Source organism: Haliotis cracherodii, unplaced genomic scaffold (assembly GCF_022045235.1).
Source record: "Haliotis cracherodii isolate W230 unplaced genomic scaffold, xgHalCrac1.p SCAF_20, whole genome shotgun sequence".
Classification (NCBI taxonomy): domain Eukaryota; kingdom Metazoa; phylum Mollusca; class Gastropoda; order Lepetellida; family Haliotidae; genus Haliotis; species Haliotis cracherodii.
Genome location: NW_027266276.1, coordinates 3676323 through 3700475, shown reverse-complemented (window position 1 = coordinate 3700475; position 24153 = coordinate 3676323). Strand labels below are relative to the sequence as shown.

General features: G+C 41.6%; 1 protein-coding gene across 1 annotated transcript; it reads left to right on the top strand.

The window, feature by feature from the left end:
• The first annotated feature begins 5651 nt into the window (after nt 1-5651).
• LOC139470390 (uncharacterized transporter HI_0519-like) lies at nt 5652-23908 on the top strand. Its single transcript, XM_071252808.1, has 14 exons — nt 5652-5735; nt 7308-7574; nt 8496-8588; nt 9060-9328; nt 10299-10412; nt 11073-11226; nt 12141-12332; nt 16694-16855; nt 17796-17921; nt 18145-18275; nt 19997-20180; nt 21257-21538; nt 22502-22682; nt 23889-23908. The coding sequence occupies exons 1-14, from the start codon at nt 5652-5654 to the stop codon at nt 23906-23908; spliced, it is 2259 nt and encodes a 752-aa protein (XP_071108909.1).
• Nucleotides 23909-24153: the final 245 nt, after the last annotated feature.

Here is a 24153-nt window from a genome sequence, read left to right as displayed (position 1 = left end):
GTCAATCTCTTTCTCTGTACATCTCAATCTCTACCCTCACTGTCAATCTCTTTCTCTGTACATCTCAATTTCTATCTTCAATGTCAATCTCTTTCTCTGTACATCTCAATCTCAACCTTCACTGTCAATCTCTTCTTTTCTCCTTCAAGATCATTGTCAATCTCTTTCTCTGTACATCTCAATCTCTACCTTCACTGCCAATCTCTTCCTCTGTACATCTCAATCTCTACCTTCACTGTCAATCTCTTTCTCTGTACATCTCAATCTCTACCTTCACTGTGAATCCCTTTCTCTGTACATCTCAATCTCTACCTTCACTGTCAATCTCTTCCTCTGTACATCTCAATATCTACCTTCACTGTCAATCTCTTCCTCTGTACATCTCAATCTCTACCTTCACTGTCAATCTCTTCCTCTGTACATCTCAATCTCTACCTTCACTGTCAATCTCTTTTTGTCTCCTTCGAGATCACTGTCAATCCCTTTCTCTGTACATCTCAATCTCTACCTTCACTGTCATTCTCTTCTCTCTAGAACTCACCTGACTCGTGAAGATATGGGTTCGGATAGGTCTTCAGCAACCCATGATTGTCGTAAAAGGCGACTGCGAGGATCGCGTGGTGAGGCTCGCTAACTGGCCGTATTGATGGATGTCATTGCGTAAGATGGCAATCTTTGGATTGTCTGGTCCGGACTCGATTTTTTTTCAGACCGCCGTCATATAAATGGAATATTGCTGAGAGCGGCGTTAAACCAAAAGCAAACAAACAAAACATGCAATAAATCAACTTGTATCTCACAACAGGCATACGCTTATTAAAACCCTGGATTTTCTTACAGAAATAGCGTTGAGTGATTTCTAGCATTTCATATTCCTTTAATGATAGTTTTCCCCACACATTACATCCATATAAGCCCGTGGGTAATATCACTCGTTGCCAGATGCGCACGGCGGCTATAGGATTAAGTCCACCAAAGTACAGGCCAGAATCATGGTTTACATTTATCAATTTTCTCAGTTTTTCACATGCTAACCTCGTTCTTTCTACCGATGTTTTAGCAGTACTTATGTACACTCCCGCATAGACAATTGCCTTTTGAACAGGTAATTTTATCTTACCAATATAAAGATGTTCAGGCGACATTATTTTTTTACTACATCCAAAAGTTAGGACAGCACTTTTGAACACATTGTATTTTAACTGGTATTTTCTGGTAATCTTGTACAGTTCCATCATAGAGTACATGATCAAAACGCTGCGAAAACCTTTCACTGACGTTTCAACAACAACAACACGTGAAACATGAATTGAAATGAAATATATACACTTTGTTAATATTATTTATTATGTGAAAGCGCACCGTCTCATTATGCTGCATATTTTGCTTTATGATATTTTGAGTATGATTAAATTGAACTTAATTTCAAATAATTTGATCCTCGGTGATATCATCGTAACAGAAGATTCATTTCGCTTCAGATCTCTGCCCATTAAAACAGAACAATCAGTCCATGGTATTTATAAATACAGTAAACTACGTTTATAACGAACACGCTTATAACGAACTGGCGGATATAACGTAATGTTTTGGGGCTCGAGCCATTTGCTGTATATGTGCTGTATATATATTTATAACGAATTCCGGATAAAACGAACTAAAATAAGGTGTCCCTTTGAGTTCGTTTTAAACGTAGTTTACGGTATTAGCAATATATACACTGAATGCATGCCTTGTTTTCAGCATGATGCGTCGTCGCCCTATTTAAGCATGCAGACATGATCACCATACTCCAAATGTCAGTTATATCCCGGAGGCAACACATCATAAAATCACTCGTGCGATATGGATGATTTCACACTCAATTCAGTGCAATAAGTTCTAAATGAAAAATATTTTAGTGAACGCAAGGCGAAGACCTGATTCGTCATCATAATTATATTGACCATAATCATCATAATTATAAAGCACAGGTGGTAAAATCGGAGCGGGTACTGTGTGTGATGTGTAGTATCTCTGTGAGAGGGGAGAGAGGGAGAGGGTTATGAAGCTGGGTGCCGTTGTACAGAGGATCTTAGCGCTGAGGGGACCCTAACTCTCAGACCTTAACACAGAATACAGTCGTAGCGCTAAAGTTGTTTTGTACAACGGCACCCTGATCTTTTGTGTTTGTGATTCCAGAATTTGCTATATAACATTGCTGTCATATTTAAACTGCTATTTCACTCTTTGTTATCATTTTTCAATTTGCTGCCGCTACCTCACTAGTCCCATGTGGTTATTGTGACAGTTTCCACAACTTCCGTCTTTGCCCTTCGTGTCCCTCTTTGGCTGCCAACATTTCCATGGTAGTGATGACCAACATAAGTTTGGCGCTCTGCATAGAGCCAGTTATACATGTACCCTTGTATACTTTAATTCACATGCATTGAGAGGGGCTGTTTAGAATATATCTATTTCGTTTGCATATACATCTATTCCACTTGTATGATTTTTATTATTTTTTTGTTTAACGCCGCACTCAGCAATATTCGCAATATTCCAGCTATATGACGGCGGTCTGTGAATAATAGGGGATGGACCAGACAATCCAGGGATTGACATCATGAGCATCGATCCACGCAATTGCCACTTGTATGATCTTCCTGGCCCAATTTTTATATTCAAGAATAATGCATTAAGCAACAAATCCATGTGATTATTTACAGTTGAGTCGGAGTAGTTTTCGATGTGAATTGAAGTATCTCAAGTTGTGGCGTATCCAGAGTTTTACCCGATATATTTCTCAGAGTTTTACCCGATATATTTCTCAGAGCTTTACCCGATATATTTCTCAGAGTTTTACCCGATATATTTCTCAGAGCTTTACCCGATATATTTCTACATGAATGTATGACCACATGATGCCACCAACTCCACTTCAGAATCAAATAATCAATCATTCGAAATAATATGGCCACTCTTTAACAAGGGAGATGCGTACATGATAATTACCCCATTCGCCAATCACGGCACACATAGTGCAGCTGTACCGTATTCACTACAATAGGTGACACAGAGGAACTGTCCCTTTGCTTGAAAGTAAGCGCCACACGACTTGCCCACTTCGTGGCGTTGTTTGACATTGGACTACCGGTTAGATAAAGCATCGATCATCACCATAAGTCAGTTTGGTTTTACGCCGCTTTTAGCAATACTCCAGCAATATCACATCTTCCGAGGCAAGGGCGTTAACTGACTATAAAAGTCCAGTTTCCACCCTTGCCTAACTAGACTGGAATTTGAAGGCTCGATCGTAGCACCGCCAGTGGCTGTTACGTTTTATGTCCCTTCTATGTCCCTCCTATTGACCAGTCAATTTCCATCTCTCATATCACTTGCATTTGCTTCAAAACAAAATGGCGGCGCCCAATCAAGACAATCTGGTCGATAATCATGATCTGTATTATAATAAAACGGGTCTTACATCGTGAAGTGCATCAAATAACTTGAGCATCTTGATTGAAAACATGAACAGATTTGGAAAATATCTGTCAACGCCTAGTTGTCGGTACACATGCTTTGCAAATCCTGCAGTCGACCGAAAGAACTGGATGTCTAGTTCCTTTTTCCTTCTTTAGTTCTAGTTCGATTTTTATTGGACTATGCATAGACTCGTCAGTCCAGCCAAAATGTAACTCAGGAATTCCAGCCTAGTTCGGCAGGGGTGGAAACTGGACTTTTTTAGTCAGTTAACGCCCTTGCCTCGGAAAGCTGGCGATATCACGGCGAGGGACACCAGAAATGGGCTTCACACATTGTACCCATGTGGGGAATCGCCCCGACCGCCCTTCAATATACTGACAGAAGGTGCTTGTACATGGTGCTAACATTATTTGGTGAGCTTTGCCTTATTTTGATATGAGGTGGTCATGATATTTCATTGGAACCAAGATATCTCTTTTGAAACTAATTATCTTTTATGCTCATGTGTTGTATACGCACCTTGTCACCATTATGTGGACGACTACGGTAGTTATGAGCATCTATAACAATGCAGGTCGTGTTGCTTGATGGTAGATATAGGTATATATGACGGGTTACACGTGACCAGACTGCACGGGAAACACGTGCAGGGCGTGCTGATGTCGCGCATGTCATGTAGTTAAAATTGCCCTTCCCGTCGTCGCCATCTGGCTCAGTGCTAAGGTAAGTCTGCTTGTTGGTGTAGGTAGTTCGCTCTTTTCTTTAATGTGGCAAAACCTAAGTAGTGACTTACAGGGTATTCGGACAGTGTGAAATACATGTAAATAAACACAATTGCGCTCTCAAACTAGCGTATCTTTCACAACTGAAGAAGAAAATGTTCAAATAACCAACATCAGTTACCAAATCTGTTAAACAATTTCAAGTCGGGTGCAATCCAAAGAAAATTTCAAGCTATTCAATTCAAAAAAATATTTCAAGCTATTCAATGTCTGTGTATTCGTTTTGACGCGATTTCGCTCATTGTTTGTTTGCTGCCTGGATAATCTTGTGACGATCCGACAAGAGAGCATGCCCTTGTCCAATTGTCCCATGTTTCAGAACGAGAGACAAAACATAAAACCTTTTAGTATTAGATCTAAACATATGTATATGAAACTGTACTGACTCTACAGTGGGTTTCCCAGCAGATACTCTGTATGTGTGTTGATGTTGGCCAGTAGGTTTGAGGGTTTCAACAAAATTCTTGTGAAAATTTGTTGATAGAAAAGTGGTACCTGCTCCTACCGACCTGATCTCACAGCGTGCCGTGCTGATCGGGCTTTCATGGACTGGCACAAGGGGTGTTCGGGTAGCCTAGTGGTTAAAGCGTTCGCTCGTCACGTCAAAGAAGCCCATTTCTGGTGCCCCCCGCCGTGATATTGCTGGAATATTGCTAAAAGCGGCGAAAAACCATACTCACTCACTATCGTCTGGTATGTCTGGCTAATGTTACCTACTTACACCGTGATGTAGCGGTGATGTCGCACACTGCGGCGTATAGCAACATTCACTTACTCACTTATACAGAAATAGACTACTCAATTTTTGATAGTGATAGAGTGTATCCAGGTGGGGGTCTGAATGTGATTGATTGCTCGGGTATGTTCTCATTCGAATAGTATTTGATATTGCTTTGGAACTGGTCGTATATATATACTTGCCGCCAAAAGAGACTATAAGCATATAACATGCAGAGAAGTATGTACGTTATAAAGAGATGCATACCAGTTAATGGCAAAACTAACAATCAGTCAAGCGTTACCACAGAGTGTCTATATTATTATCACAATATCCTGTATGTGATAGCCAAACTTTACACGCTAATCCTGAATGAGAAAAATGGCGCATCTTGGGGCATGGATCTATGACGTCACATGTGATGCGTTTGTGAGCGTCGGTTCACACAACTTACCAAGTAGCCAAGTGATACAAGCTTCGCTCTGCGCGCCGAAATGTTCGATTCCCACATGGGTACAATGTGTCAAACACACTTCTGGTATGCCCCGCCGTGATATTGCTGGAATATTGCAAAACGCGGCATAAATTCCAACTCACTCATTCCTTTTTTTAGCAGGAGGATACACCGGTGATACACGGCGGATGATCTTTGTTTGAGTGGCACCGTCGTGAACCTGGCCGCCATCATGAGTATCCGATCTAGTAAGCTGGCTGCGCTCAGACTCCAAGACGATGTTGTCGTCACCGTCACAGAGGTGAAAGACCCGAAGGTATGATGATGATGATGATGATGATGATGATTTAACACGGGCAAGGTCTATTTCAGTTAGAATGGATGAACCGAACATTTTTTTGATTAACCAAATATTTTTCATAAAATCCACCATAATTTGAGAACAAAATATTTAGTATTTTACGGCGTTCGTACGTCGTTATATGTTCGCAATTTTGATATCTTCTCTTATACAGTATGCTGAGGCATTGCATGGATGATCTCAGCATAGCAATGGTGTCTCAAAAAATGCGGCAATGCCACGTTAGACATACTGAAAATGGCCCAGTTCAAACGATTCCTCAACCTTTTCTCTGTGTGTTTTGGGGGTTCATAATATGCAGTAAGTTTGTGAAATACGGAATAACATTTAAGCGAGTATTTGAATAATTTGCTCACCAATCTGACCGTTCTAATGAACGTTGTCCGTCGGTCGACCAAATGTCCTGCAATATACCACATAAAAGAAGTTAAAAAACACGCGGATTTTTTCATATGACTATAGTAAATCTATCATGACATAACAGAACAATTATAGTCATATAAACAAATCGGGTACCCGAGTTTTCGACACCCACACAGGAACAATTACGTTGCCTATCCATAATTGTTATTTCTGGTCAGAGTGGTCTATCCCCACAATCTCCAGTTTCTTTGTCTGTCTGATGTACTGGGAAACGTTGGAGAAGTGTCCTCGTGAAGCCAAGTAAACCTCCATATTATCTCTATATACACGTACTCTATATTTCATATAAATAAGTAGGGCCGGTCGGGTAGCGTTCGCTCGTCACGCCGAAGACCCGGGTTCGATTCCCGACATGGGTACAATGTGTGAAGCCCATTTCTGGTGCCCCCCGCCGTGATATTGCTGGAATATTGCTAAAAGTGGCGTAAAACCAAACTCACTCACTCATAAATGACTGGCCCCAGTTTATAAGTTGTTTGATCAAAGTTACAACATTCAAGGCCTCAGTAAAGCTTTCAAAAAGGTTTATTGTAGACATGTGGAGGACATTTCCAAATTTTACGCATCGTGACGAAAATGATGTCTGATGCAATTCCATATTTTGACTCCGATATGTGCCGTATGTTCCCATGTTATTTCAGGTGGACAATTGACTTGCCTTTGTATGTGTTTGTGACGGGTGCCACAGGTGGGGCAGGATACGCTCACCTTTTCGCGAACACATGATATCATCACTATTTGATAGTGATTCATGCACACATGCTTAGGATATAGTCGGAATCGTACTATCGACTCTGCTTTCTATTGCAAGTGGAAAGGGTTTTGCCGCTTTATTTATAAAATGTAGTGTATGTCCGAATTTGGACCTTTCTTCAGTTTGTCTACTATGGTGATTGAGGGAGTGGGGTTGGTCTTTGGGAGCTTTTCGCAATGTTCAATCAAACCCTTTAAACATTAGGCTACTCAAACGCCCCGAGTCTACTAGAGCTACTTCCGTTGTTTCGAAATATGGATAACTAACGAGATTCCACTGTTTTAGACATCGTTCACAAATAAAAACAACCATGCGCATATTCATAATTGACTCGTTTCACCCCAACACAGAGTGGCGCGGTCGACGTTACAGTGGCGAAAGAGACATACGTTGATGGATACGTTGACGCCTTGGAGGTCGATAAAGGTCACGTAGAGGTCATAAAAGGTCATTTGGAAATTGACACGAGCCATGTCGAGTCGGGACACGGTCACCTTGAAATTGACAGCAAGCACACTGAGATCAGCGAAGGTCATAAAGAGGTCCATGAAAGACGTACAGAGGTCATGGAAGGTCACGTGGTGGAAATAGTGGCAGACACCGAGATGAACGTCAGGGTAGGTAACTCGTGATTGCCTTGCAAACAAAAAATGAACTCGTCCACCTGTTTGAGGAATCGAACCAGGACAGAGAGAACTGTCGATGTGGAGAAACCTTACAAACAGCGCTTAGTCAGTGAGTGGGTACATGTTTTATACCGCTTTTATCAATATTCCAGCAATATTACTGCGGGTACCCTTGTTTGGAATCGAACCTAGGTCCTCGGTGTGACGAGTCGATGCTTTAATCACCGGAGAAGTCATACACCATCCTGGGTTCTCAAATATCGCCAGAAGGTGTCATAAAGTAATGCATAAACTTTTAATTCACGAGTGACCTTTTGACATTCGGGTCATTCATTGTCGTCCCCTGCAACAGACACTCTTACAACTGAAAGACATGCCACAATTTACGATACGGGACATAGATTATGTTGTATCACACTTTATTAGTGTGGCTCGAAAATGAAATTTTGCAAAAGTTGCTCTCTGTAACCCTTTCACCACCGATCTTTGCGTTCCTTCATATTTTAAAGTCAGGATCCGATTCCAAAAACCGACGTTATTTCCCAGCTTTTTACATGGACTGACATGCGACTAACGGGATCTGGTGGTCAGGCTTGCTGACTTGTTTAATGCATGTCATCGATTGGGGTGTGTGGATCGCGTGGATCGATGCTCATGATATCAATCACAGGATTGTCTGGTCCAGACTCGATTATTTACAGACCGCTGTCATATTGCTAAAATATTGCTGAGTGCGGCGTTAAACAACAAACAAAACAAAAAACGAACATAGACTGACGACAGTAGTGGCGCTGAGATCGATTTGTGGAAGGACGCCCTCACCTGATTTTAATTTTAAGTCACCAAAATATTGTTACTTGTTACAAATACGGTATGAATCCAAGGTTTTCCATTTTGTAATGCCTTTTGCAGAGTGATGGTAAGATAGATACAGCAGCGTCAGTAGAGGTCAAGGACACTGCGACGCCAACGGAGGTCAAGGACATGGAACTGAGGAATCGGAAGGTTTGTAGTTCTCTGAAGGAGCGTCATAGAACCATCAAGACATTCCACTATATTTTTAGAGGATTTAATTTACCAACAACATGTCCATGGAATAGCAATAATTATACTTAATTGTTTGGGAAATATTTATTCTTTTTAAATGGAAAGATATTAACAATTAGTTTTATTATGTGTGAATCTCCTCAAAGCTTAGAGACAAAATATAACACAGTAACCTACGTTTATAACGAACACGCTTATAACGAACTGACCGATATGACGAACATATTTTTAAGTCCCGACCATATGTTGCATATAAGCTGTATATATGCTTATAACGAACTACGGTTATGACGAACTGAAATTAGTGGTCCCTTTGAGTTCGTTATAACCGTAGTTTCTTTACCTTCGCCTTATCAGCAACATCCCGGCCTCACCGGGATTCAGCAGAACAATTTGTTGTGGGCTAATGCTGAGTTTATTGTTTAACAGGGTGGCACAAAAACTGATGGTCATTGTCACGAGGAATCTAAGAAGAAAGCGAGGGGCACCTGGTTCAGCCGTGGTGTTCATCGCGTCCAGAAGCGGGTGTCGACGTTTGTCTACAACCACGCTCGCCTCATCAACCTCGCGTTCCAGATCTTTTTCCTCGCGTGTTACTACGCCGTCTTTGCCTACGCTATGTATTTCAAGTTCGGTGATGAGGGGTCCATCCGGTTCCTCGTCATCACCATCATCCTCACCCTCTACGTCTTGAACAGGTAGGTTGGTTGGTTGGTTTGTTGTTTAACGCCGCACTCAGCAATATTTCAGCTATATGACGGCGGTCTGTAAATAATCGAGTCTGGACCAGACAATCCAGTGATTAATATCATGAGCATCGATCCACGCAATTGGGATCAATGACATGCATCAACCAAGTCAGCGAGCCTGACCACCCGATCCCGTTAGTCGCCTTTTACGACAAGCATAGTCACCTTTTACGGCAAGCATGGGTTGCTGAAGACCTATTCTACCCCGGAATCTTCACGGGTTGAACAGGTAGGACGTGTTGTCTGTGTGCTTGCTAGGTAACAGCGTTTGGTTGTTTGGTTGTGTTTTTGTCTGTTTGTTTGTTTAACGCCGCTCTGCAATTGTGCACGGAATCGACTTGCTGGCGTTCCTTAATGCTTTGACGGATGCTCGTAAACTTGAGTAAGGGTCGGGTTTTGATGGAATCGGTACATCCGTCAAGGGGAGATAACTTACATCTTCAGTTCTCGGACACGTGTTGCAGACATTAAAACGAAACTGTACGGCGACTGGACGCACAATCGTTTAAATCGAGTCCGTGTATGGCTTTGGAACAGGAGTCCTCGAGTTCAGTTTTACCTGACTCCCAAAGTTGTATTTTCGAACTTAACAAAGTGAACCCAAAGAGTTCTGAGTTACAGACTGACACTGACAGCAGGTCTAGAAATTCATCCATTGTGACATTCGAAAAGCTAAAACAGTTTTGTCCATATTTTCATAACATTATGGAATGTCATTTGTGTTTCATGTTTGGCCGAAAATGGCATTTGAGAATCTCGAACCATCCATAGGCCCGTGTGTAATGTCATGTGACACTATTTAATGGTGTCCCCAGAGCCTGTTTCGAGTGGGTATGGTTTAATCATTCAGGTTAACGTGCTTGCAATTCGTTTAATTGGGCGTTTCAACTTTTAAAATAAAACCACGCACCTGTTCCAGGATTGCCAAGACGGCGATCAAGAAGCGGTGGAGCTGCTGTTGCTGGCTGGTGGGGTCGATCAGGTGTCTCCAGGCCACAGAGAAGGCGTTTTGGAGGATCTCGAAGGCGATGAAGTAAGTCGTCAATGTTGTAGTTCCATGTCGATGATGGCGGTGGTATCTTGGGATGAAACGCACCGTAAGCGATTTATATAATACAAGTTGATTGAACAACAAAAAGATTATCTTCGACTCTAATGTGCCTTAGAACATGACTGTTGTGTAGGCATCTTGGGGAAACGTCCATGTATGGCGCTGAGCTGGTGTAGGCATCTTGGGGAAACGTCCATGTATGGCGCTGAGCTGGTGTAGGCTTACTATTCTTATCTGGGTTAGGCCATATATGGATATATAATGTTTATGATGAAAACCAATTGGCCAGCTATGCGCATAGAATAACCTTTGAACAGTATTTCGTTTGTATTATGGATACGTTTTGTATGTTTTTTAAAACCCAACTTTGCGCAGATGGTAGAGGTTTTATCGCTTTGGGAATGGTGCTGACAAACCAAATAATCAGGCCGGGGTTCGAACCAACTATAATTATTTCTAAGGGAGGTAACTCTGCGAAGCTAGTTGCGATGCCTCAGATACTGGGAACCAGTGTCTGCTCATGGTCAGCACGGTCTTCAGTGTAGAGTCCCAGGTCAGTGTAGTACTGACGACGGTGCCCACTGCCCAGGTCTTTACATGTATAAGATCACCCTGTGTGTATATAACGTTGTCTCCGTGTAGGCTGAAGATCATCATGTGTGTGATGATGATGATCTTCTTCCTCGTGTACGTCATCGTGGTCGTCGGCCTCAACTCTCCACGGAACCTCATCTCGGCGGCCGGGATGATCTTCTTCATCGCTACCTTCTTCGTTTTCTCCTACGACCCGTCAGCGGTAGGTTGTCGCTTTCTGCGCGTGTTACGGGGTGTGGATGAAACGAAGTGTGGATGTTACAAAGAGTGGATGTAACGAAGTGTGGATGAAACGAAGTGTGATGTAACGAAATGTGGATGTTACAAAATGTGGATATTACAAAGTGTGGATGTTAGGAAGTGTGGATGTAACGAAGTATGATGTAACGAAATGTGGATGTAACGAAGTGTGGATGTTACAAAGAGTGGATGTAACGAAGTGTGGATGAAACGAAGTGTGAATGTTACGAAGTGTGGATGTTACAAAGTGTGGATGAACGAATTGTGGATGAAACGAATTATGGATGAAACGAAGTGTGGTGTGTTTTGTACGCGGGTGCGTATACATTGAGGTCTGCCTTCTGCTAAAATGTGTTGTAATGTACTGTTGTGTGTGACATGGTAAGCATACCCGTCAGCGGTAGGTTGTCGCTTTCTGCGCCTGTTACGGGGTGTGGATGAAACGAAGTGTGGATGTTACAAAGAGTGGATGTAACGAAGTGTGGGTGAAACGAAGTGTGATGTAACGAAATGTGGATGTTACGAAATGTGGATATTACAAAGTGTGGATGTTAGGAAGTGTGGATGAAACGAAGTATGATGTAACGAAATGTGGATGTAACGAAGTGTGGATGTTACAAAGAGTGGATGTAACGAAGTGTGGATGAAACGAAGTGTGAATGTTACGAAGTGTGGATGTTACAAAGTGTGGATGAACGAATTGTGGATGAAACGAATTATGGATGAAACGAAGTGTGGTGTGTTTTGTACGCGGGTGCGTATACATTGAGGTCTGCCTTCTGCTAAAATGTGTTGTAATGTACTGTTGTGTGTGACATGGTAAGCAGCGTACATTGATGTACACGGCTCCAACATGTATTGAATGTTCATTCGCAGGTACTCTGGCGTCCAGTGGTCACCGGTCTGTCCATGCAGTTCATCTTCGCCCTCATCTTGATGAGAAGTGAAACAGGCGCCATGACCTTCCTGTATCTGGGGGAAAGAATGACCGAATTCATGGCGTATGCCGACGACGGTGCCAAGTTCGTGTTCGGACCCAATTATGCCGACCACTTCTTCGCCTTCAAGGTACGACTACACCAACTGAGTAGGCTCAAGTCTTTTGGGGATTCTGGGTAAGATTGGTTTGTTTGTTTGTTTGTTTGTTTGCTTAACTGCACTCGGCAATATTCCAACTATATGACGGCGGTCTGGACCAGACAATCCAGTGATTGACATTATGAGCATCGATCTACACAATTGGGTAACGATGACATCAACGAAGTCACCGAGCCTGTCCAACCGATCCTAATAGTCGCCCCTTACGACAAGCATGGTCACCTCTTACAAAAAGCATGGATTGCGGGAGATCAATATTAAACCCGGATCTTCACGGGTCTCTGGGTAAAAATATGTCTTCAGCAACCTATGCCTATGTTACTGGTGATCAGGCTTAGTGACTAGTGCGTGTCAGCGCACCCCGACGGTGTAGATCGTTGCTCATAATATCAATCACTGGTTTACAAACCGATGTCAATAGCTGGAATATTATTGAGTTAAACAACAATCAAACTAGCAAGTTCACGTTAGCTTATTACACAGTGTCGATACTGGTGGGTAGGTGGAATTATTATAATCAGGTCGTTCATGAGTGAGTGAGTGACTGACTGACTGACTGATGACATTTACAGCTAGTCTGAAATTCACGACAAGGGGTCTCAGTTAAGTGAGACGAAGTATGATTGTCCGGTAAGTGCAAGGGTCTGTCCTGGGGTTCGAACCACGGACTAATTGACAAGGAAGGGGACACCTTGCAGACTGACCCATCAACATACTGAGATCCCTTGCTGGGTCACAGCAGACCTTCAGACAGGGAAGCCAAGTTGTGTTTCGAAGACGTTCACCCTACACACAGCAAGTGAATTAGGTTTTACACCGCTAGTAACAATGTCATGGCTGGGGACACCAGAATTGTCTCAACACATAGTGCATATGTGGGGATTCGAACCCTGACCTTCGGCGTGACGAGCGAACACTTTAACCACTTAGCTACCTCGCATCTCTCGCGTCTCTGTCACGACTGCCTGTGAAGCTGAGCACGTGGATAACGACAAACCCAACATGATATGATGAGGAACACACAACATGATATGATGAGGAACACACAACATGATATGATGAGAAACACACAACATGATATAATGAGGAACACACAACATGATATGATGAGGAACATAATATGATATGAGGAACACACAACATGATAAGATGAGAAACACACAACATGATAAGATGAGGAACACACAACATGATATGATGAGGAACACACAACATGATAAGATGAGAAGCACACAACATGATATGATGAGGAACATAATATGATATGATGAGGAACACACAACATGATAAGATGAGAAACACACAACATGATATGATGAGAAACACACAACATGATATCATGAGGAACACACAACATGATAAGATGAGAAGCACACAACATGATATGATGAGGAACATAATATGATATGATGAGGAACACACAACATGATAAGATGAGAAACACACAACATGATATGATGAGGAACACAAAACATGATATGATGAGAAACACACAACATGATATGATGAGGAACACACAACATCATATGATGAGGAACACACAACATGATATGATGAGGAAAACACAACATGATAAGATGAGGAACACACAACATGATATGATGAGGAACACACAACATGATAAGATGAGAAACACACAACATGATAAGATGAGAAACACACAACATGATATGATGAGAAACACACAACATGATATGATGAGAAACACACAACATGATATAATGAGGAACACACAACATGATATGATGAGGAACACACAACATGATATGATGAGGAACACACAACATGATATGATGAGGAACACACAACATGATATGATGAGAAACACACAACATGATAAGATGAGGAACACACAACATGATCAGATGAGGAACACACAACATGATATGATGAGGAACACACAACATGATATGATGAGAAACACACAACATGATAAGATGAGGAACACACAACATGATCAGATGAGGAACACACAACATGATATCATGAGGAACACACAACATGATATGATGAGAAACACACAACATGATATGATGAGGAACACACAACATGATATGATGGGAAACACACAACATGATATGATGAGGAACACACAACATGATATGATGAGGAACACACAACATGATAAGATGAGGAACACACAACATGATAAGATGAGGAACACACAACATGATATGATGAGGAACACACAACATGATAAGATGAGAAACACACAACATGATAAGATAAGGAACACACAACATGATATGATGAGAAAAACACAACATGATATGATGAGGAACACACAACATGATAAGATGAGGAACACACAACATGATATGATGAGGAACACACAACATGATAAGATGAGAAACACACAACATGATAAGATGAGGAACATAATATGATATGATGAGGAACACACAACATGATAAGATGAGGAACATGATATGATATGATGAGGAACACACAACATGATAAGATGAGGAACATAATATGATATGATGAGGAAAACACAACATGATATGATGAGGAACACACAACATGATATGATGAGGAACACACAACATGATATAATGAGGAAAACACAACATGATAAGATGAGGAACACACAACATGATAAGATGAGAAACACACAACATGATATGATGAGGAACATAATATGATATGATGAGGAACACACAACATGATAAGATGAGAAACACACAACATGATATGATGAGGAACACACAACATGATAAGATGAGAAACACACAACATGATATGATGAGAAACACACAACATGATATGATGAGAAACACACAACATGATATGATGAGGAACACACAACATGATATGATGAGGAACACACAACATGATATGATGAGGAAAACACAACATGATAAGATGAGAAACACATAATATGATATGATGAGGAACACACAACATGATAAGATGAGAAACACACAACATGATATGATGAGAAACACACAACATGATAAGATGAGGAACACACAACATGATATGATGAGAAACACACAACATGATATGATGAGGAACACACAACATGATATGATGAGGAAAACACAACATGATAAGATGAGGAACATAATATGATATGATGAGGAACACACAACATGATAAGATGAGGAACATAATATGATATGATGAGGAACACACAACATGATAAGATGAGGAACATAATATGATATGATGAGGAACACACAACATGATATGATGAGGAACACACAACATGATATGATGAGGAACACACAACATGATATGATGAGAAACACACAACATGATAAGATGAGAAACACACAACATGATAAGATGAGGAACACACAACATGATATGATGAGGAACACACAACATGATATGATGAGGAACACACAACATGATATGATGAGGAACACACAACATGATAAGATGAGAAACACACAACATGATATGATGAGAAACACACAACATGATATGATGAGGAACACACAACATGATATGATGAGGAACACACAACATGATAAGATGACGAACACACAACATGATAAGATGAGGAACACACAACATGATATGATGAGGAACACACAATATGATAAGATGAGAAACACACAACATGATAAGATGAGGAACACACAACATGATATGATGAGAAACACACAACATGATATGATGAGGAACACACAACATGATATGATGAGGAACACACAACATGATATGATGAGGAACACACAACATGATAAGATGAGAAACACACAACATGATATGATGAGGAACACACAACATGATATGATGAGGAACACACAACATGATATGATGTGGAACACACAACATGATATGATGAGAAACACACAACATGATATAATGAGAAACACACAACATGATATGATGAGGAACACACAACATGATATGATGTGGAACACACAACATGATATGATGAGAAACACACAACATGATATGATGAGAAACACACAACATGATATGATGAGGAACACACAACATGATAAGATGAGGAACACACAACATGATATGATGAGAAACACACAACATGATATGATGAGGAACACACAACATGATATGATGAGGAACACACAACATGATATGATGAGGAACACACAACATGATATGATGAGGAACACACAACATGATAAGATGAGGAACACACAACATGATATGATGAGGAACACACAACATGATATGATGAGGAACACACAACATGATATGATGAGGAACACACAACATGATATGATGAGGAACACACCACATGATAAGATGAGGAACACACAACATGATATGATGAGGAACACACAACATGATATGATGAGGAACACACAACATGATATGATGGCCTCAGTTTGTGTTTGTTGTCCCTGCAGGTGCTGCCCGTGGTGATCTTCTTCAGCACAGTGGTGTCTATTCTGTACTACTGGGGGGTCATGCAGTTCGTCATCAAACATATCGGCCGCATCTTCACCCTCATCATGGACACCACCCCTGCAGAGAACATCGTGGCTGTCGGGAACATCTTCTTGGGGCAGGTCAGTAACGTATTCGTAGGGTCGGCGGACCCTTGACCAAGCCGCGGCAAACATGCATTAAGCACATCAGGTCACATCAGTGATTGAGTTAGAATTACTTTTCAACATGATTGGTGCAATCTCATTAAAATCAGATCTTAGTTCTGAGGACATCCCATTATGGGTCACGTCAGACCAACCTTTCGCGAACTTTGACCGACCAATGGAATGACTGACAAGAAGTCGACATTTACCAATCAGAAGGCAGCTTTCTTGTGCTTTTCGGCACTAATTTCAAATTGGCGACTATGATTCCAAACGTAATTTTACAAATTCTCAATTAAAAATTTGAAACCTGAACAAAAGAACATTCTGGAATGGCTAATAGATGGTCTAGATTTTATGGATTCAGTCGTTAGGCCCGTAACTATCGTTCGGAATACCACGTTAAAGTATTCGAGGTTGCATGATTAGAGTGCGGCATTAAACAGGCAAACAACAAGCCAACCAACAAACCCACCGACCCAATTGTGTGGATCGATGCTCAGGATATCCATCACATGATTGTCTGGTCCAGACTCGATTATCGGTCTGTAGACCGCCGTCACATTGCTGGAATATTGCTGAGTGCAGCGTTAAACAACAATTCTATTACAGCATTGTGTTAGCCTTCCTCGTTGATGTGTTATACATTGCCTTCATGTTTTACGACTGTCTGGTCTTTGAAGGGTTGGTATTTTTCGCTTAGATAAAAAAGACAAAAAGGCATTTCTTTATATATGTAGTGACAGAAACAGCAAAGATCTCTTCTTTCTAATTGTTACGAAAGGCTAGTCGAAATAGCCTCGTATTTGGAATTAAGTTATGTTCTTATATAGTTATGTCATACGGTGATTTGAATTTCAGTATCGTTCTCGATATTTACCCTTGATCAGGCCGACATTTTGTTTGTCTGGTTTAGACTGAAGCACCGCTGCTTGCAGGCCCCTACCTGGAGACCATGACACGCTCACAGCTCCACACAGTGATGACGAGTGGATTCGCTACAGTTGCAGGGCCCATCATGGCGGCATTTGCTCTCTATAAGGTTAGCTTTGCAATCAAAATGGTAAACGTGAACAACCGTCCCCATGAATGAGTGTCAGAGAACACATTTATTTATTCCAACTTTCTGATCCCTGTTTAATGATAACTTGCGTTATTGTTTGTGTGAATAGCCAATCATGTTTAGCCAACTGTAGTTAAAGGTGACATGGAGTTGCCGCAGATGATGAGGTGCCCAATCAGACACGTCGTGGTGCATGTTGCAGGTGCCGGTGCTGCATCTGTTGTCGGCGTCAGTGATGTCAGCACCCGCTGCTATCGGCATATCGAAACTCTTCTACCCGGAAACAGAGGAGACGACCGCCAGCTCTGACGAACACATCTACAAGGTCAAAAAGTAGGTGAAGCCGACTAGAAAAACATACACGGGTGCTTATATGTTTAATACGGGTAGATATGTGTTATAATACGGGTAGAGATGTGTTGTTGTACGGGTAGATGTGTGTTATAATACGGGTAGATATGTGTTATAATACGGGTAGATATTGTTGTAATACGGGTAGATATGTGTTGTAATACTGGTAGATATGTGTTATAATACGGGTAGATATGTGTTGTAATACGGATAGATATATGTTGGGATACGGGTAGATATATGTTGTAATACGGGTAGATGTATGTAATACGGGTAGATATATGTCTAATACGGGTAGATATGTGTTATAATACGGGTAGATATGTGTTGTAATACGGATAGATATATGTTGGGATACGGGTAGATATATGTTGTAATACGGGTAGATGTATATAATACGGGTAGATATATGTCTAATACGGGTAGATATGTGTAGTAATACGGATAGATATGTGTTGTAATACGGATAGATATATGTTGTAATACGGGTAGATATATGTTGTAATACGGGTAGATGTATGTAATACGGGTAGATATATGTCTAATACGGGTAGATATGTGTAGTAATACGGGTAGATATGTGTTTAATATGGATATATATATGTTGTAATACAGGTAGATATATGTTTAATACGGGTAGATATGTGTAGTAATACGGGTACATATATGTTATAATACGGATAGATATATGTTGTACTACGGTCAGTTATGCTTTGTGTTACGGGTAGTTGTATGCTGTATGTAATACGGGAAGGTATATCTGATGTAGTACAGGTAGACATATATATTCCCGTGTTTCAGTGAGGAAAGAAATGTGTTTCTGTTTCAAAGCGGGTAAAAATACGTATCCATGTTTCATTATTGGTAGAAATATGTATCCTTGTTTCAATGCGGGTAGAAATGCGTATCCATGTTTCTATGCGGGTGGAAATACGTAGCCATGTTTCAATGCGGGTAAAAATACATAGCCTTGTTTCAATGCGGGTAGAAATACATAGCCATGTTTCAATGCGGGTAAAAATACATAGCCTTGTTTCAATGCGGGTAGAAATACATAGCCATGTTTCAATGCGGGTAAAAATACATAGCCATGTTTCAATGCGGGTAGAAATACGTAGCCATGTTTCAATGCGGGTAGAAATACGTAGCCATGTTTCAATGCGGGTAGAAATACGTATCCATGTTTCAATGCGGGTAGAAATAGGTACCAATGTTTCAATGCGGGTGGAAATACGTATCCTTGTTCCAATCTTATATCATGGACTGGGGTAAAATAGGCTCTTGACATTTATATATCAATACGTATCCATGTTTCAATATGAGTAGAAATACGTATCCATGTTTCAATAAGAGTAGAAATAGGTACCAATGTTTCAATGCCGGTAGAAATACGTATCCATGTTTCAATGGGGGTGGAAATACGTATCCATGTTCCAATCTTATATCATGGACTGGAGTAAAATAGGCTCTTGACATGTATATAACAACAACACTTTAGATATATAAAGCAGCTATGACAACACTGTGTCACCGGTGATTCAACTTACTGTAGGCCGTAACAAAGTGACAATGTTTTTGCCAAACTGTGTAATATAACTCCATTCTCAAAGCACAGTGTCCCATGTTGGATAAAGTACTTCGTTCGTTTCCGAATGTATTTAGAAGTAGTGCACAGCCAGGACGTTCACTATGTTTTATTCCAGACGAGCTACCAACACTATCGAGGCTGCATCTAATGGCGCGATAGAAGCTATCAAGATTGTGGCTAACATCATAGCTCACCTGATCGCCTTTGTTTCGTTGCTGATGTTCATGAACGCCGCCTTCACGTTCCTGGGGTACAGGGTGGGGCTCATCCCCCCGGAGTACCCCGAGCTCACCTTCCAAGTGAGTGAGTGAGTGAGTGAGTGAGTCGGGGTTAACGACTTTCGTTTTGTTACATCATGTTGAACACTCTTGTGTACAAGTCGTCGACATTTAGCACAAATGGAGAAACCCACGTGCACTGGCACAGTGCGGACCCACCAAGTATCATAACGTGGGTGAATGTGCGATTGGAATGACATTGCATCACAATGCTTTGCGGACAATTTTGACGTAATTCTTACCATGACGTCACAATTAAATGACATTATACCGTAAAAATGAAATTGAATCACAATGCATTGCGGACAACTGTGTTGTAATCGTTATGATGACGTCATAATCAGATGACGTCATAATCAAATGACATCACTTATCGCTGCTTTTTAAGCTGGTCAGTTGTATCATTTACACTCAATATGCTGGCTATTAGTGTTTACAAACTGAAAAAGTTCGAAGAAGAATTTTGGATGATAAATAGAATCTCACTCTCGTGTCTTTTGATATCAAATATTTCAAAACGAGTCAATATAAGTTTAAAACTCCTTGACAAGCCTCAGAGGTTTTTAAACCTGTATCGACTCGTCTTTTGATTTGTTTGATATCAAAATCTACTCTGATGAGATTCGGATTTAGCCCCCGAAGTTATAATACGGAGGATTATTTTCTGTAAACAGTTTCTTTGTGAAATGACAACATCTTATAGAGATAGAGAATAACAAAGTTTGAAAAAGGTAAGGAAATTCCTTTGAACAAATAGTTTATTTGATGTGGATTTGTAAAAGGACGAGAAGCTTTGGGTTGGCCTGGTGGTAAAGGCGTTGGCGTGTCGGTAGAGGTGGGATAGCCTTGGGATTAAAATGTTCACTCGTCACGCAGAAGGTCCGGGTTCGATTCCCCGCACGGGTCCAAAGTGTGAAGCCAATTTCTGATGTCCCCTGTCGTGAAAAGGCGGACACCAGAAACGGGCTCTATCAGTGTACCCATGTGGGGAGTCGAACCCAGGCCTTCGGCGTGACTAGCGAACACTTACCCACTGGGCTACCCGACCTGTATGGTGTCTAAGGGAGACTTCTAATCCATGTCGCGTGTGTTTACAGCTAGTCTACTCCTACATCTTCTGGCCGGTCGCCTTCATGATGGGGGTCAGCTCCCAGGACTGCGGCAGGGTGGCAGAGCTCATCGGTACCAAGATGATCATCAATGAGTTCGCCGCCTATGCCGACCTCTCTAACTACATCCTCAACAGGAACGACTTGGTCACCTATCTGGACGCCCGCAACGTCACCATGGAAACTGGCTATTTAAGCCACTGGGGTTACGACGGCAATGACATCATCCTCCACGACACTCAGCAGCTTCTGACAGGCGGGATCATCACGGTGACTGTTGCTCTGTACACTGGAATGTCCCCTCGCCAAATTTTGTACGCACAGTCCCCTAGTCCCCTAGCTTGGGTTTGAATGTTTGGCGCCAGAATGGACGCGTTCAATCCACAATGCGCGAATGTACACGCAAGTGTGTAAAAGGGAACTGCTTCGTGCATTGTGGAATAGACTGGTCGTGGTTCGAGTGCCAAGCTAGAGGTCATATATATTCTGAGTCTGGAAGGTGAATGAATGACTGAGTTGGGTTTAACGCCGCTTTGAACAGTGTTCCAGTTATATCACGGCGTGTCACCTTAATGTGGGAGGAAAGTGATGCAGGTCTCAGACGTTTACCACTTTGGTAAAACCCACGAGCACGGGTACGGTGCGGATAAACCTAGAAACATAGGTTCCTGGCGTGCCCAAGGGACGCAAGTCTGCACAGATTTTATTAGGGCCATTTCAATATGCATAAATTGTAGTTACATGATGTATTGGAGCAATCAAATGAAAGAATCAGAAAAAGATCCATAATACATCTTGAAATAATTGAATAAAACAGCAAATATCTCGAATTTCGAAGTAAATATTTGGAACAATGTTATGATAGTGTGAGTTAATTTCTTCAGTTTTCTTGAATCAATCTTCACAAACTTGACCTTCTCTATTATACAGTGATAAATATCTCGCAAGAGATAAATATCTCTCCATTTCATTTCTCTGAGTAACGCTGCACAGATTTTCACTCGCTGATGTGAGTAATTTGATTGGACGGCTATTTTTAGCGTCACGACATTTGAATGGGACTTGGAAGCTATAGCGACGAATATGCCCGGGGTAGTTATCACAGCAGAATCGAGATGTAATATTTGGGATCAAGGAGGATGATACTGAACCCACAAAACAGGTTTCAGAACTGGTGGCACTCCGTATACACCTGCAGGAATTTATGCTATGTGGTCTTTATTTCCTTCACAGGATCGGTCGACTGTGATCGCCACGTACGCTCTGTGCGGCTTCTCCAACGCCAGTGCCATGGGGATCATGCTAGGGGCTCTGGTTGCCATCATACCCAAACGAAAAGCGGATCTCTCTCGAGTGGTGTTCAGAGCTATGATCGCGGGCAATGTCGCGAGCTTCATGACGGCGTGCATGGCAGGTAGGAGATTACGAAAGGGGGACTGGATCCTGTATATTGTTTGTTGTTTGTTCTTTGTCGCCACACTCAGCAATATTTCAGCTTTATGACATAGGCCGGTAAATAATCGAGTCTGGACCACACACACAGGTGATCAGGTTTGGGAGCAACGATCCACACTCCCGAGTCACGGAGCCTGACCACCCGATCCTCTTTCGACCGGTATGGGTTGCTCGAAATCTCCATGGGGATCTCTTGTATACATACGACATGTGTAAGCCACCTGTTTGTTTGCTGTTTAACGCCGCCGATAGCAACATTACAGCTATATGACGGCGGTATGTAAATAATCGAGTCTGGACTAGACAATCCAGTGATTGACATCATGAGCATCGATCCACGCAATTGGGATACGATGACATGCATCAACCAAGTCAGAGAACCTGACCATGCACCCGTTCACGTTAGTCGCCTCTTACGACAAGCTTAGGTTGCTGATGACCTATTCTACCCCGGATCTTCACGGGTCTGTAAGCCACCTGGAAGATCCGGGTTAGAATTGGTCTTCACAACCCATGCTTGTCGTAAGAGGCGACTAACCGGATCGGGAATTCAGACGCGCTGACCTGGTTGATGCATGTCATCGTATGCCAGTTGCGTGGATCGATGCTCATGACGTTAATCACTGGGTTGACCGCCGTCACTTACCTGGAATATTGCTGAATGAGGCGTTAAACAAACAAACATGTGTAAGCGTATAGCTATGGTGCATGTAATGATTACATCATTGTTTTGTTCTCAACACAAAATGAGAGGCTAAATGAGTACTCGACTGAGCTCCTGTCCCTCAATATCTTTGCGCAACGGCTCCGAAAAATTAAATACGTTGCTTCTTGAAACCGCTGCTGGCGTAATTTTATTATGTATCAGACATTATGCAGTGCAATTGTATGTCTGTTAAGCCCTACGGTGCACGCTGAAACGTATAGTGTACACTGACGGGCAAAAGAAAGTATACGTCCATGTTTGATGGTGGCTTAAACTGAAAATGATGTATTTAATACGGGTATCGTAGTGTGTTTTGAACCTTAAGTTTGCAGTGTTTCTTGGACTGTTTTCAGCCTAGTCGCGTTTTGATAACGTTTGTAATATTTTGGTCAAATCCAGTTTTCAATTGTATATTTTCTTTTGCCCGGCAGTTTATTATTGAGTTTGCTCTCTTCGTAGGTCTTCTGTACGGTGGTTAGCGACCATCTCCACGCCACGCCTACCATGTGACCAGATCACGTGGGTTATTTGATGACGACTTGAGACAGCAGCAGTCAGATGTTAGTACACACGCAGAAATGAAGACGAAACTAAATTAAGATAAACATCCAGCTGTTAATAGCGCCTTTGTATTGGAGTACTCCCACGAACTCTTAGCAACAAATTTGTCTTTTCATTTTACTTTGTTTCCCTTGATGCTGAAGCTATCCACCCGCCAACCATT

Bases quoted from the DNA above. Each gene is read 5' to 3' on its own strand.
- LOC139470390 (XM_071252808.1), top strand. From the start codon at position 5,652: ATGAGTATCCGATCTAGTAAGCTGGCTGCGCTCAGACTCCAAGACGAT. The intron at 11,227-12,140 runs GTAGGTTGTCGC...GTTCATTCGCAG, and splicing joins TCTCCTACGACCCGTCAGCG to GTACTCTGGCGTCCAGTGGT. The intron at 22,683-23,888 runs GTAGGAGATTAC...CTCTCTTCGTAG, and splicing joins CATGACGGCGTGCATGGCAG to GTCTTCTGTACGGTGGTTAG.